Raw genomic sequence first — 12,970 nt, 5'->3', positions numbered from 1 at the left:
ACGCTCCTTTTAGCCCGAGGAGACAGACATCTCATGGAGAAGCTGATCTTTGCAAATGCAAATAAGATCAAGTTAATTTCACGAGTCCATTCCACTCCTGTGTGCTTGATGCAAATGGAAAGCACGTGTGCTGCGTCCCGCCGTCGACGGCTGTCAGATTGACGTACAACAAAAGTTGGGAGGTGCTGACCTGCAACTAGTTTGCACCACAGTCTCTGGCTGGGTTTTAACAGCTCCTGCGTCTTTTCAATCCCCTCCTGTGGTTCCCAGTGTCCCACCGCCTCTGCCTGGCTGCGTTTTATAGCCTGACACAACTTGGGACACTTAGGACAGGACTCCCCCCCCCCCCCCCCCCCCCCGGGACAGGTTATCAGGGTGAGCGCATCTCACCCTAATCACAGCCTCGTGTTCCTCTGCTGCGGCAGTTCAAACAATTCATACGAGTGGAATCCCTCCCTTTACATGGTGCGGAGGCGTGTCCAGTATCCAAAGTCCTGTTCACTGATCGTGTGGCGCAGCCGCCGCCTCCTCGCCATCTTTCCCTTCCCTTCCAGGATCACGGGGCGGAAAAAGAAAAAGAAAAGCGGAAAACGAGATACAGGGAGATAAAGAAAACGGAGGAGAGAGGGGTTGAGTAGTAGTAGTTTCCTCCTTGGATGCCATAGTAACAAGGCTAGCGTGGAAGGAGGGGCCATGTCCATAAGGCGTCATCCAATCAGAAGCCAACAGAGTCAAAGATGGAGGGAGGATCACAGCAGATAAGTAGGGGAACGAGCAAGAGAGAAAGTAAGAGAGAGAAGGGGAGAGAGAGAGAGAGAAGGGGAGGAGGGCGGGGGAGTTTGTCCATCTCCACACTTGTGATGTTTAGGATGATATGTCAGCTATTTTACAAGTTATTCCCTCATTTTTTTGTTGTTTTTTTTTTTTCTTTCTTGTTTTTTTTTTTTTTTAGAATGTCAAAGTCTCTGTAGCACCCGAACCAACCCCGGACGACGAAGCCCAAAGCCTGACCCGATACAGCCTGCCACAACTACCCCATCAACAGAAAACAGGCCCAACATCAACAAGAATGACAACAGTCACAACAACATCAATGACTGAAATGATACTTTAAAAAGCAACACAAAATAATTACTCTCCTCTTATTCAAGTGTCTCAATATAATAATATTAAAACAAATAAAAACAATCTTTTTACGACAAGGAAAGAGCACTGTCTCTCATCTCTCTGTCCTCTTTTGGCGAACAATCTCAATATTCAGAGAAAACAAAACAAAACAAAATAAAACAAACAAACAAAAAAAAAACCTTTTGAAGACATCCAAAATACAAATGATAAACAATACCAATATAAAAAGCCTCCCAAACAACATCTTAAAAAAAAAACAAAAACAAAACAAAACAAAACAAAACAAGTAACGATAAAGTAAAGATTTGATAGAGAAATTGAGAAATTGCAATAGCATTCTATACATGGCACTGTACAAGGAAAGGAGCAAATGTCTGGTAAAACTACCCACAATGCAATACACTGTCACTGACATGAGAGGGGGGTGAGAAGGATGGAGGGAGGAGTAAAACAAAAAGGGGAGTGGGAGGGGATGGAGGGGGTGGAATGGAAAACAGGGTTATAACATGAGAAAGGAAAAGAGACAAGAGACAAATAAAATAAAGGAGGAGGGGTGAAAAAGGACAGATAGAGGATCGCTTGAACCAAAAGTGCAGAATTACTTAAGTAATCAAAAAAAAAAACAAAAAAAACAATTTTGTCTTCCTTGCAACACAGAACTGTTTTTCCTTTAACAATAATAATAATAATAATGATAATAATAATAATATTTATTTTAATAACAATAAAACTTCTTTTACAGAAAACAGTAATAACAATAAGAGTAACAATAATGACCATATTTTCTAAATGGACATTAGCCGTAAAAATGAATCTTAAAATAAAAAATAAAGAAATTTAAGAAAAATGAATGCCAGAACGGGAGAAAAAACAAACAAACAAACAAAAGAAAAGAAACAAAAACAAACAAACAAACAAAAAAAAAGAAACAATGAGAGAGCTGGTTTGTCCTGTGCGATGTCACTGAGCTCCGTTTTTGAAGGGTGGGGGGAGGGAGGGGCGTAGTTTTGTTGCCCCCCTCGGGAGCCCGACCCAAAACGCCCCTGACCCAGCCTGGCAGGATGGGCCGCTCGGCTCAGAGAGAGCGCCCTCGTTGGCTCTGACATCACAGCCCGCACTGGAATGGTCTGCTGCAGGACAGCTGAGGGGGGAGGAGAGAGGGGAGGAGCAGACTAATTAAAAACACCCCTCCCCTCCCTGCCCCGCTCGCCGCCTCCTCTCACACTCAAGCGCAGACTTCATGTGAATACTTTGGGTTTTTTTTTTTTTTTTTTTTTTTTGTGGCGAGAGGTGTGTGTGCGTTTTTTTTTCTCTCTGTGTTTGTTGGTTTCCGTGTTCCTGCGAGTTGGACTGTGAGGACACCTGGGCCAATCAGACGCACGGCGATGTCGACAGGTAAGAGAGGACTTTGAGGTGGAGGAGGGGGAAGTTTACGTCGGGGCAGCAGGTCGGTAGCTGAGGGGGTGGGGTCTGCAGCGTGAGGGGACGATAGAGAGAGAGAGGGAGAGAGAGAGAGAGAGGGAAGAGTGGAACCATAGTCTGCCCTGGCCAGGTGTGAAATGAGGAGAAGACCCCACGGCGATGGATGCTGGATGGTTGTGCAGGTTAACGCTGGCACTTCGACCTCTGAACCCCAAAGTCCACACCTGTGACCCCACCCCCCCCAACACCCACCCCCACCCCTCCCTCCCCGAGCAGAGCGGCCTCCAGGGGACAGATGGAGACAGACAGACGGACGTAGAGCGCCCCCTCTTGGGCAGACGATGGCGGTTTGGCGTGATGCTGCTCAACTCAAGTCAACACAACTCTAGGTGGCTGATATGGACCTCTATACACAGGATGACCCCCTCCTGGCAGAGAGAGGGACAGAGAGAGGGGGGAGTGGGGAGAAAAGACAAGGAGTCAAGCTGGGGGCTTTACCAGCTCTCCTTTACAATAATTATGATAAACCTTATTACACAGCACTTTTCCAAAGTTAGAAAACACTTTGCAAAGGAGTAAAAGAGAGCAAAAGTATAAAATAGAAAAAAAAAATCATTACAAAAGCAAGGTAAGGCATCTAACAGCAAAGCAAGTCAAATTAAACCCGTGAACCATATAAGAGGTCAAAAGCAATCGCTACAGGATCATAAAACTACCGTTAAGTTTACTAAGAAACTGAAAACATGATGTGTATTTAGCCAGAACAAGCTCCTCAGTCTGGTGGTTCCAAAGTCTAGGAGCTGCAACGGCAAAAGTGGTATTGCTTCTTGTTTTTAATCAAGAACTGTAGAAGCCAATACCAAACTTATTTTTCATCTAGACCTTTGAACAGCCAAAGAGCCAAAATAGAACCTGCTTTAGGACTGAATGCTGTGAACAAGCTTATATGATGGATTACTTTTAAATGTCATTTAAATGTTTTTTTCCGTGACCTACCATTATGGGCTTAGAAGACACTATACTCAACTATCAAACATAAATCGAATAAAAACACATTGTATATCCTCTGTATACACACACACACACACAGTATGTACACATACATCACGGTTGACGGTGTACAAAATTAAATGGATATTAAGTTAGTTGGCAGTCTATACCACTCTCAGATATTAAATCAATCATGAAGAAAAAATAAATTACCAGATGAATAGTTACTGAACAATTTCATTCTCAAATAATTCTACTTTTATTCTTCTGACCATTTTACCTCATAAAACTTTTCTCATGAGGTTAAATGGTGAGCTTGTCTTGTGTATGGATTGCAATGGCTTTATAACAGCTTATAACAGGATTAACCATACATAATGTAGCTTGCTGGCAGAACTATCTGTGTCTTACAGTGATCAGTAAAATCTTTATTGTTAATTATGTCTGAAACTAACAGGTAACCTTTGTTTTACCAATGTTGCTGTGTGTGTGTGTGCATGTGTGTGTGTGTGTGTGTGTGTGTGTGTCTGTGTGTGTGTGTGTGTGTGTGTGCGTGTGTACCTGTGCTAGACCCCGGCCTGCTCCATGCTGTACTGCAGGTCAGGAGGCTTGTAGCTGAGGAGCATGTCACTGGTGCAAGAGGAGGGGTAGCAGGCCGGCGCATGGAGTTCTCCCTCTACATCACACGCTGCATAACAAACACACATTTTACTGATGGAACGCAAATCCATATGAATTCTTGAACCATGAGTTCTTTTTCACATGTATGAGGTGGGTAAAGATGCATCTGCTACGGACCCGACTCTTCCCGCTGGTGCAGCTGCTGGCTTCCTGTCAGCGAGGTCTGGCTGAGGATGTCCGACATGCGGGCGGAGCTCAGCGCTTTGCCGGCCAACAGGCTCATCCCCGACATGGGCTCCGCCTGGTCCTGGACAGGAAATGAACAAAACTCATGAGCACAAACAAAGTGTAGTGATCCTCACTGAGCAGCCACTGCAGAGAAAACCATTTTCCAGGATTTGTCATAAGGACATATTCACTGACTTATGCCCATGTTCGCTGTTGCTGAATCTTTGAATGATTCAACACGGACAAACTGGCCAAATTCTCAAAATGATATATTGTTAACATTTACTACATTTACATGTAGTATAGTTACCAAGTTAACAACATGATTACAATGCACAAATGTGTTTAAGCGAAACACGTAATATCGACTGAACATGCTAATTTTCCAGAATTTCACTGAGATTTCCAAGACATTTGATCACTTTTCAAATTGTTTTTTATGACCGGAAAACTGGTCTATACGCTTTCCATATTTTCAAGGATGCGTGGGAACCCCGCTCTGGCATCAGTGATGACTGAAAACTTAGTTTTAATGGCTCTGGGTATGCTTGTATGCGGATGTCAAAGAAAACATACATGAATGGTGTTTGTAAGGTCATTCAGTTATAAAAACATTTTGTTTATTAATCATGCTAAATGGATTCTGGGTCAAGGAAAATCTTTTTTTTTTTTAACGTTTCTTTAATCTTTAGCTAAATAAATAATTAAAGAATTGAGTAGATTTAACGAACAATAATAATAATAATAGTAATAATAACGACAACAATAATAATAATAATGATGATAATGACAATAATAATAATAATAATAATAATAGGTGAATTCAGTACCTGATACTAGCATTCACTTTTACATTGAAAGAACAAGTTTTGGTGTTGGACTTGTGCACTTGGATTTAAAACAGAGTGAAAGGTGCTTGATTCACCACACTTACATCACCAAGTTTGTCAGTCGTGTCAGCAGTAGTGTAAAGTAGTGATGGAGTTTCACTCACATAGGCATCGTCACAGGTCTGGATGGTGTGGTGGCGCTGTAGCTGTCCACGGGACCTATAGGTGTCACCCTGGGCTCCTCGCGAGTAGCCGCCACCATTATGGTCAGGCACCTCCATAGCCTGCCCCGGGGGCCTGCACTCCACATGCTCAGAGTCTGACAGGAGAGAAAATGATGGGGGATGTGTTCATTTCTCTAGAGAAAGAGCTCAAATAAATACAGAATGGAAGAGAGGACATCCCAAATACCAAACTGAGGTTAACTAAAATACACAAAATGTGATGACTGAGTTCTTTAAATGTGAGCCAGCAAGACTAAAAATATATAGCAAAATCAGTGATGGAAGGGCAGACACTGGACTTCAAGCCTACAGGCTACAAGGTGAAATTTTATCTTGCTTTATACACAAGTTTGACCACTTGGCCTGAAAAATGAGCAGTGAAACTGGTGTGACGACATGCAAGAATATGACACCAGCTGATAAAACAGAAAGCAGCAAGATGGTAGCGACAAATGCTATGATTAGTAGTTGTCAGCAATATTGACTTCTTCTAAAGGCGAGGAATGGGGAGACAATGAGTGTAGACTACTTGAAATTTTGCTTGACACTTCATGTCATGATGCTTTTGAATCCATTTGCAACAAGCCTGGCATCACATTAGCACATTTACATGTGTGTGAACAGAGTCCTGTTTGTTACTGACTGGCTTTCATTTTACTGCATCACACAGATGTTTTGCTCAAGTTGAAAAATATCAATTCAAGCAAATGCCTCTTTCTTTCAGGTCACACCCACAGTTGTACCCATCTTGCCGTTTGATTCCTTTTTGTTCACAGTTCTTACCTCTGGTTGCTGAAGTGTTCCTTATGTAGCCGTGCCTATGTGTGGGGGAGCTGTAGGGCGGGGTGCCTCCTCGGGGAGGCCCGAGCAGCTCATGCCCCTCCCCTGCTTTGGCAAGCAGCCCCTCGTGTGTGTGGTGGTACCCGGCCGGCACCTCATCCTCCTCCATGCTCTCTGTGTGCGGCAGACTAGGACAGGGAGCTTGGGCCTGGTGCTGCTGGGGCGGGGCCTCCGGGGGTCGGATCTGGAGGAGGTGATGGTAGTGTTGGGCTCCTGAGGCACCCTGCGGGGCGGGCGGCTCCAGGCTTTCGCCCTGGCTCAGCTGACGGAGAAGCAGCATCTCTCCATACTCCTGGGGCGTAGCGCTGGGCGGGGTAGGGGGTGCGGGGCCCGGTCGGGGGCTCTGCCGCTTCAGCAGGGCGGCTAGGTCTTGGGGCGGCAACCGGGGGTCTGCATGGCCTGTGAGAGAGTGGCGGGGGGACAGGAGGCCCTGCAGGGTGGGTGTGACGTGCTGCTGCGGGGGGCGGTACTCCAGCGGAGTAGGGGAGAGCAGGGCCTGCTGTAGCGTCGAGGGGCTGCCATAGCCACTCGTGCCCACCGCCCCGCTCTGGTAGCCCTCCAGACCGGGCACTTTGAGGGAGGCTCCCTGCAGGTAGGGGCTGTAGGACCCCACCACTCCAGAGGCGCCCCGCGAGGCACCATCGCCAGAGAAGAGGTGAGGGTTGAACTGGGCCTGGTCATAGCCTGAGGAGAAGCGGCCGAGGCTGCGACTGGATACAAAGATGAAGCAGAGAGAATAATCAGCTAAATATTCGCCAATATCAACAAGGGTTCCCATTCTATGTCAGATGTAAAATTCCCTGACTTTTCCATGATTTTCCATGACTAAAGTGTTTAGTATCCATGACCAGTGTAAATGTATCATGCACTTTTTTTTTCTCTTGACCTAAATTTTACACAATTTAGATTCAAAGATTTAACATAAATACTGCATTCGATGAACAATCTTCATTACTTCATGCCAATTTCCTTGTCTGGAATATACTTTTCCAATTTCCATGACTTTACAAAAATTTCATGAGTAGTGGGAACCCGGAAAAACATTTTCTAATTGCAAATACATTGCAAATACTACAGTGCAAATACATCGCCTAGCTATGGGCTTTCAACCATCTATAGCAGGCCTTTACTAAGTCACCACAGAGTCTACTTCAAGACTGGTATTCACTAAGAGGAGTGAGAGCATTTTTCATAACTTTTACTTGATTTTAGTAACTATTACTCCCCCCTCTCAGTGAATTCATTCTTGGGCACACGGGGACCGTCAGACTGGGTGTGCTAATATCCATCATACAGTGACAGGGAGATGGATCTACTACTTCAACTTTTGGGACCTCTATCTCTACATCCCAACCACTTACATCCAACCACTCACCCGGCCAGATAGGGGTGAAGGATTCGCTGATGATGTCATCTCTGCATAGTTGGTTTGAGGTTATACGTACATATTGGTGTCAATGTTGGTAATTTCCTCTTAGTCTGACCTCAATTATACATAAAATATTTGGCCTAAATGACGACGTTACGGTCTGGGGTTTTACAATTTTAATATGAATGAAGGAAGATGGAAAGGTTAAAAAAGTGAAATGATAAAAAAAAAAAAAAAAAAACCATCAAGACAAAAATCTTGGAGGCATCTGTGAAAATGGGTGGTGAACTCAGGGTAAAGTAACAAAACAACAAAAAAAACTACAAGACAAAGGTGACACTGTTCACTGGTATTGTAGGGTGCATTTGGCAGCCGTCAGAGGATGCGGTGGCGCGGTGGGCGGGGTCACCTGTGCGTCTCGGCGTTGTCTGCGCTAAGCTGCTTGCCGAGGACTCTGTGTCCGCATGGCGTGGACAGGAAGCTGCCCTGCCGCTGTGCCCCGCCTCCCAGCTCCACTTCCTGCACCTGGATGGTCACCTGGACAGAGAGAGCAAACAGTCAAAAAAATAAGTCAGACAATTTAATTCAATTTAATTCTTGACTACTTGTACGTGCACCCAATTAAGTGAGAATACTTCTGAGTAGACTGCCTTAGAAGTTAACAGCAGCTGGGTTTACACTGAGCAAATGTTTTGAACATTATCCATTAGGGCTAAACAATCAACAATCAATACATTACCGCAATCACAATATGGCAAAGTTTTTCAGTAAAATCGAAAATAACAATGCGCAATTATCACTGATCATATTGTTCAGTCATATTACCAGCTAGCTATATAAATACCAGACTATGATGGTTAGAATGTGCAGAACATATTTCTGCACAAGTTCACCCAGTAAGTGATGTCAATGAGTTTCCAATTGATTGCATGCTCTGGAGCGGGTAAGCACACACCTTGTCCCGCTTTACACACATATCACACACTTTATTAGATGTTCCTCTCAACAGCTCATGTGGAAGGAATTCATCGTCAGTCAGAAGCTGGGGAACTCACTCAAAGTGATAAACAATCTGTGTGTGACTGTCAGCGGTGACACTGACAACAGCAACAAAAAGGTTTTCATTGCATTTCTGCGGTCACCTGCTGTTGCTGAGGTACACCTTGGGCCAAAGGGACGTTGGCACGGGCAGATGACGCCGGCTGATTGGTTGGTATGGAGACTCGAGGGAGGCCTGTGGGGGGCGGGCTGCTGCTCTGGCCCTGGTAGAGCGAGGGAGCACCGTGCTGGTACTGCACTGATGATGGACCTCCTAGCAGAAAAGAGGAGAGGAGAAGTAGATATCAGATTACACAACCAACCAACAGTGATTATGACATTTTATCAAATACTGACTTTCTATGACTGACTATAGCTCTACAGAAATCTTCACTTGATTGGTGCCTTAGTTTCTGAATAAAGATACAAACTGGTTGAAGTACTCAGATGCATTGACTCAGGATGCTCACGATACTTCAGGATGCACTGATCAGTTTTCTTGGGGTCAGTTGTAACTAATTTTATAAGAGTAGGAACAATCAATCACTAATCTGATTACGACTGAAATGATGCCTCAATACTACACCATAAAGCGCATAGTGAGTGTAAACAGTAAAATTTCAATATAGCACTTTGTTTAACAGACTGCTCTCATGGCTAAATGACATTTCTGGCCCAATCATAAGTAATTAATCAGTTTTTATCCAAACATAGTTATTACATGTTGCTTTTTTTAAAGGATTATTTTTTGGCATTATTGCTTCATTTGATAGTGACAATAAAGAGAGAGAGGAAAAGCAGAGGAGAGAGAGTAGGTGACATGCAGCAAATGCCCTGGGCTTGGATGTGAACCCAGGCCACTGTGGAAAGGACTAAGCCTTGATAAGTGGTATGCTCGCTAAGGTGCGCTACCGGGCGCCCCAGAGTTATTACATGTTATCACAAGATTGACAACCGAGGTGTTTACTCTCCTGTTGATGCTGGCAGCTCATGACTGAGTTTTTATTGAGGCAGCATAGGCTATGCCTACTGTCTAAACACACTCAAGCGCTTAATTATACAGGCTATGAAAGATGTAATAAAATGTAAAAAAAAAAAAAAAAAAAAAAAAAAATATGTGAGCTGTCAGTGCTCATATAAACAGTTGAAATCAGCACTGTAATAAAAACAATAAATAAATTGCTTCATTCAGAAAGAGAAGGTTTCACTGTGCATTGCGCCCCATGTAATTCTGCAAACAGCAAGGCTGCTTTAAAAACAGGTAGGCTAATTATCTATTAAAACAAAGTAAAATGCCAATATTCAAGGTACCAAAGATTTTCTTCAAATTGCGTATGAGCATAAATATCAAATGAATGCCTATAATGTCATTGGGCAAGCCAAATAATGCTCACTGAATCATTGTTGGCATATTTAAAACATCTATCAGCCAGTAATTATCACTGGCCTATTGACTGATACATTCCTACCTACATTCCCAAAAACAAAGTGCCACCGCACCCTCACCAGCTGTACAGTATGAAGCAGCAGAGCACTGTAGGAACAGCATTACTAACCGTGCCCCTGCATCATGCCTGCAGAGCCAGGCGGAGGGCTCTGATTGGGCTGTCTGAAGAGGTGGTTGCTGGGATGTGTTGGCGGAGGGCTGGAGGGTTGGATACGCAACCTGACGGAGGAGAGGAAAAGAGCGAGAGATGACAATGATGTAACACTTCAGTGAACAGCAGTGCACTACACAATCAAGCTCACATGGATATGCTTAATGACTGTGTGAGTATTGTGTGTGTGTGTGTGTGTGTGTGCGCTCACCTCTGGAGCTGGTGGGTTATGTGACTGGGCTGGCTCTCTCCATGACCTAAAGACAGGGCCTGCACAGGAAAGAGAACCTCACTCAGCCTCATCAGTGCCTTTTTTTTTTTTTTTTTTTTTTTTTTTTAAATCGCATGACTGCCATGGGTACATATATGACTGTGGAAGTGACTACAGGAGATGCAAAGAGAGCGAACATTTTAAGAACGTGCCCCAGAGAGAGAAATGAACCAAGCTGAGTAGCTCCAAGCTTTATGGAAAACAATTATTCAGGAAATGTTAAAGATGATGAGTATACATTGAACTAAGACAGCAGCCAGCATGGAACAAAACTGCTGTTCCTTTTTGAATTTAAAATGCTCAGACTTTTGTCCATTACTCGCTTTGATAAACTCCTGGCTTTTGTAGATATTTTTTTCTGACTTGACAATACTGACAATGGACACCTGCACATTTCCAGATTTTGGAACTGCAAAGAGAGAAAAGCAGGGAAACAACCTGTAGCAGCAGGGTTAAGAACTAAAGACTGAATGTTTTAAACTCAAAAAAGACAAAAAGGATATTTATTTTTTCAGTGCTAGTTCATGGGTGGCATAACTTCCCTGTATGGTTCAATTGAAGCCCAGTTTTAGAGTTAGGTGTCTCAATACTGTGTGTCTCAATATTATGTGTGTGTGTACCTGGATTTGCTGGTGGAGGATTTGTTGCTCTTGCTGGTACAGGACGTGCTGTTGCTGGGTATGCTCCAGGAGTCGCTCATCCTGTGGCGTAGCGTACATTTTCTGGAGCTGCTCGCACTCCTGTTGGAAGTGAGCAACCACACACAGACACACACACAAAATGCACACATTAAACCATCAAGGGGAGCAACTAAAAAAACAAAGTCCACATAAGGGGTTTTGCAGGGTCTTCATATTTTGAAAATACATATGGTTAAAGCCTTTTTCCCTCCAAAAAAATCCTTTGGGCAAAACATGTCACAACAGACATTTTGGATGGGAGTGCACTCGTTTTATTTCATGTAGGTAATAGTCCTGGGCGACACATCAAGACAAAAAGAGCATTCAACTAAGGGTTACTATAGTTTATGTATATATGGCTGCACAATTAATCACCTGAGACAAAACTGAAGTTAAAATCTAGTAGCAACTGTGCAATAAAATACCTCTCATTCCTGATAATGGAACAAACAAATATGATGTATGTTTAAGGCTCAGAGGCTGTGTTTTTATGTACCTTTTATGTACCTTACGCAGCTAGCGCAATGTTTCCCCATCTGGCTGACTGCTAGCCGAAAGCTAGTCAAATGGCATTAACACAACATGAACATTTATATAATCAAACTAATGTTTTTGTTGACAATCCTAATCACATTTAGTTAATAAAACTAATGGTTCAGCGGTGTCTCTTTTTACAGAGGACAGGACTGAGCCGATTTCCAGGTGAGATTAGCGCCCCTGCTCACTTTGTAAAGCCCAAACAGCAAAATCAAGAAAACAAGCATGCCAGTGTGCATGAATGGGTACATCTATGACTACCTCCCAGGTCACATTGCTGTTAATGCACCTGACTGATCACAACATCTTCCCAGTTGTAACATCTATAAAATCTATAAGTGAAAACTCTTGACATTAGACTTCTGATATTTCCAACAGCTTCCTGGGTGAAAGGTCAGGTGACAGGCACGTTAACCTTTCCTCTAATCCCACTGACCCTCTTAACACTTTAAGCCAACCCCAGAACGTCATTGGATGTAGAAGTTAAAACACTGAGCTGCTAACTCGATCATTAACTTGGTCCACATCTCCGCCTCCTGCTGTGCCGGGTAATTTCATTGTCACTGTGGACTCCGAACTCGACAGTGGTTTGTCCCGGCACCTCAAGATGCTGCCTGGGGCTTTCTCAGGTGAAGAGCTCCGTTTACACTCGCCTGAGGTAACACGCTCTGTGCGTCAAGCTCACAGTAACTCTAGACTGTGTCAGTGTCTAATAACACCCTTGCACACCCGTGATGCTAGCATGCCATCTGTGCCTCTGTCATGCTGTCTCGCTGGTGCGCCCGGCTTATATCTGCCTCACCACCTGATTACGCTAAGAGCATCATCAGCTCCAGGCACTGAGACAAGGCTCCATAAGCAGAAAGATATACATTTACACCACAGTGCATACAGCATGAGAAGTGATGGCTTTATTCCTATATAAAATCCTATTTTCCATTATTGCTGTTCACTGCTTAAGATTTATCTGAGCTTACTATTTTCAGGAGCAACACATGATTTGAGATTAGGGTAGGACATTCACACATATCTTCACCCCACTGTCCTCTGATCAACTTACCCCTGACATCATCTGGCAAACTCCAAACCTTTGTAATTCACCTGCTTCAAATCTAGTCTCCATCCCTGTACTTTTACCTCAGGCTGTCTCTCTCAGCATCACGGCTTACAGGGTGTAAGCTTCTCCCTTATGGT

The 12,970-nt window shown here is 43.8% G+C and overlaps 1 protein-coding gene across 3 annotated transcripts in view; it reads right to left on the bottom strand.

The window, feature by feature from the left end:
- Positions 1-884: 884 nt before the first annotated feature.
- sik3 (SIK family kinase 3) overlaps positions 885-12,970 on the bottom strand; it is a 47,121-nt gene continuing 35,035 nt past the window's right edge. For all 3 annotated transcript variants that reach the window (XM_030066520.1, XM_030066523.1, XM_030066522.1), the window contains 10 exons: positions 11,180-11,299; positions 10,500-10,558; positions 10,247-10,356; positions 8,795-8,964; positions 8,062-8,189; positions 6,227-6,993; positions 5,384-5,538; positions 4,339-4,468; positions 4,102-4,228; positions 885-2,978 (listed from right to left, as the gene is read on the bottom strand). In XM_030066520.1, the coding sequence (XP_029922380.1) occupies positions 4,107-4,228; positions 4,339-4,468; positions 5,384-5,538; positions 6,227-6,993; positions 8,062-8,189; positions 8,795-8,964; positions 10,247-10,356; positions 10,500-10,558; positions 11,180-11,299 (1,761 nt within the window). In that variant the 3' untranslated portion in view covers positions 885-2,978; positions 4,102-4,106. The remainder of the gene's footprint in view (positions 2,979-4,101; positions 4,229-4,338; positions 4,469-5,383; positions 5,539-6,226; positions 6,994-8,061; positions 8,190-8,794; positions 8,965-10,246; positions 10,357-10,499; positions 10,559-11,179; positions 11,300-12,970) is intronic.

Source organism: Myripristis murdjan, chromosome 13 (assembly GCF_902150065.1).
Source record: "Myripristis murdjan chromosome 13, fMyrMur1.1, whole genome shotgun sequence".
NCBI classification, from domain to species: Eukaryota; Metazoa; Chordata; class Actinopteri; order Holocentriformes; family Holocentridae; genus Myripristis; species Myripristis murdjan.
Note: the sequence above shows the minus strand (reverse complement) of the source record. Positions and strands in the feature narration are given on the sequence as shown.